At 38.1% G+C, this 1402-nt stretch overlaps 1 protein-coding gene across 1 annotated transcript in view; it reads left to right on the top strand.

The window, feature by feature from the left end:
- Nucleotides 1-613: 613 nt before the first annotated feature.
- Nucleotides 614-1402, top strand: part of LOC106524658 (zinc finger protein 267) — a 13745-nt gene continuing 12956 nt past the window's right edge. The window contains exon 1 of the mRNA XM_014018939.1: nucleotides 614-867. Coding sequence (XP_013874393.1) covers nucleotides 693-867 — 175 coding nt within the window. The 5' untranslated portion in view covers nucleotides 614-692. The remainder of the gene's footprint in view (nucleotides 868-1402) is intronic.

The following is a 1402-nucleotide window of genomic DNA, read 5'->3' as shown; positions in this document are numbered from 1 at the left end:
GTCTTTGTACAGTCAAATACACAAAAACAGTAACACAACTAATAATCTCATTTGAACAATGTCTGTATTAAACAACATACGTGGTATATGAAACCACAGGTTATTTTCTTTAAGGCATGCTTTTAACCAATTTATTTTAAGAGTTCCATTCATGAACTCAAAGTCTATGGTCTGTAGTCCTCCATCTTCATAATATTTAGTCATATATGTTTTCTTAATATAATGTACTCTTTTCTTCCAAATACAGTCATAGTTAATCTGATTATTWTTTTAATWGCTTTGTCTGGGATAGATAAASAGTAAGCTGGATAAATACATCTARATAATGATTCCATTTTAGTTAGGAATATCCTACCAAACAGACTAATGTCTCTTAGCAAACACAGATTAAGTCTAGATTGACAATAACCTTTGTACAGTAGCGGGTTGAGATAGCTTTAATTGAAAAAGCACCACGGATAAGAAGCCAAATATATTCTAAATTCTAAACACCACGTTACTTTCGTTCTAACTTCATAAGATTAATATGCCCTGAATGACTGGGAAGCTAAATGTAGCTGTTAGCTTCTGCTAAAGCTATCAGCAGCGGAAGTTGACGGTGCAACATCCGGCGGCGGAATGAACGAGGCAGCTAACAGCAGCTTTAGCTTATTGTCCTGTTTGAGCTGGATATTGTAGCAGTCTCAGTTGCAATGTCTTYAGTTCAACGTCTGAGGGAGTTTATCAGAGAACGGCTGACTGCTGCCGTCGAAGAAATATTCACGGAGTTTGAAAAAACCATCGTCCTGTTCGAGAGAGAGATCGAGCGTCACCACAGCCTGCTGGATACCTGCGAGAAGAGAGAGCAGAGAAACTTCCACACAGCAGGTAGGAATCACAGGACTGCGTGGGGTGAAGGAACGCTGAAATGGTCCCAATAAATGCTTTACATTTATAGAAAAGAGGGGAAAATAACACTACTTCTGCATTGTTCGTTCATTTACGTAAATGAACGAACAATGCAGAAACATTTTGTAGAAAGTTTGTTGAAGATACAGGGGAACTAGATTGGCGTAAAAATCCAGGATGTCCTGATGAAGGCTGGCTTTTAGTTGAAATTGTAGCTCAATTACGTGGTTGCGTGCACCATCTCCAGCCTGTTCTTTAAGCTACTTAACGAGGCCACCTGTTAATCAATCAACAGACCAGTCAGTGATCCATGTTGTAAGTCAGAGGCCCTTTAGCTGCAGGAGAATTAACTTGTTTAGCTGTCTGAATAGCCCAAACCTTCTTTATATTGCTATATTCTAATGTAGAATTAAACTGTGTAGGTGTTCATGATAACACCTGTAAACTGATACTCCCACAGAGAACATCGTGCATTTTGGAGTGATGGAGTAAAAGTTTATTTTAAATATTTTTT

The sequence above is a fragment of the Austrofundulus limnaeus genome, unplaced genomic scaffold (genome assembly GCF_001266775.1).
Source record: "Austrofundulus limnaeus strain Quisiro unplaced genomic scaffold, Austrofundulus_limnaeus-1.0 Scaffold0, whole genome shotgun sequence".
Classification (NCBI taxonomy): domain Eukaryota; kingdom Metazoa; phylum Chordata; class Actinopteri; order Cyprinodontiformes; family Rivulidae; genus Austrofundulus; species Austrofundulus limnaeus.
Note: the sequence above shows the minus strand (reverse complement) of the source record. Positions and strands in the feature narration are given on the sequence as shown.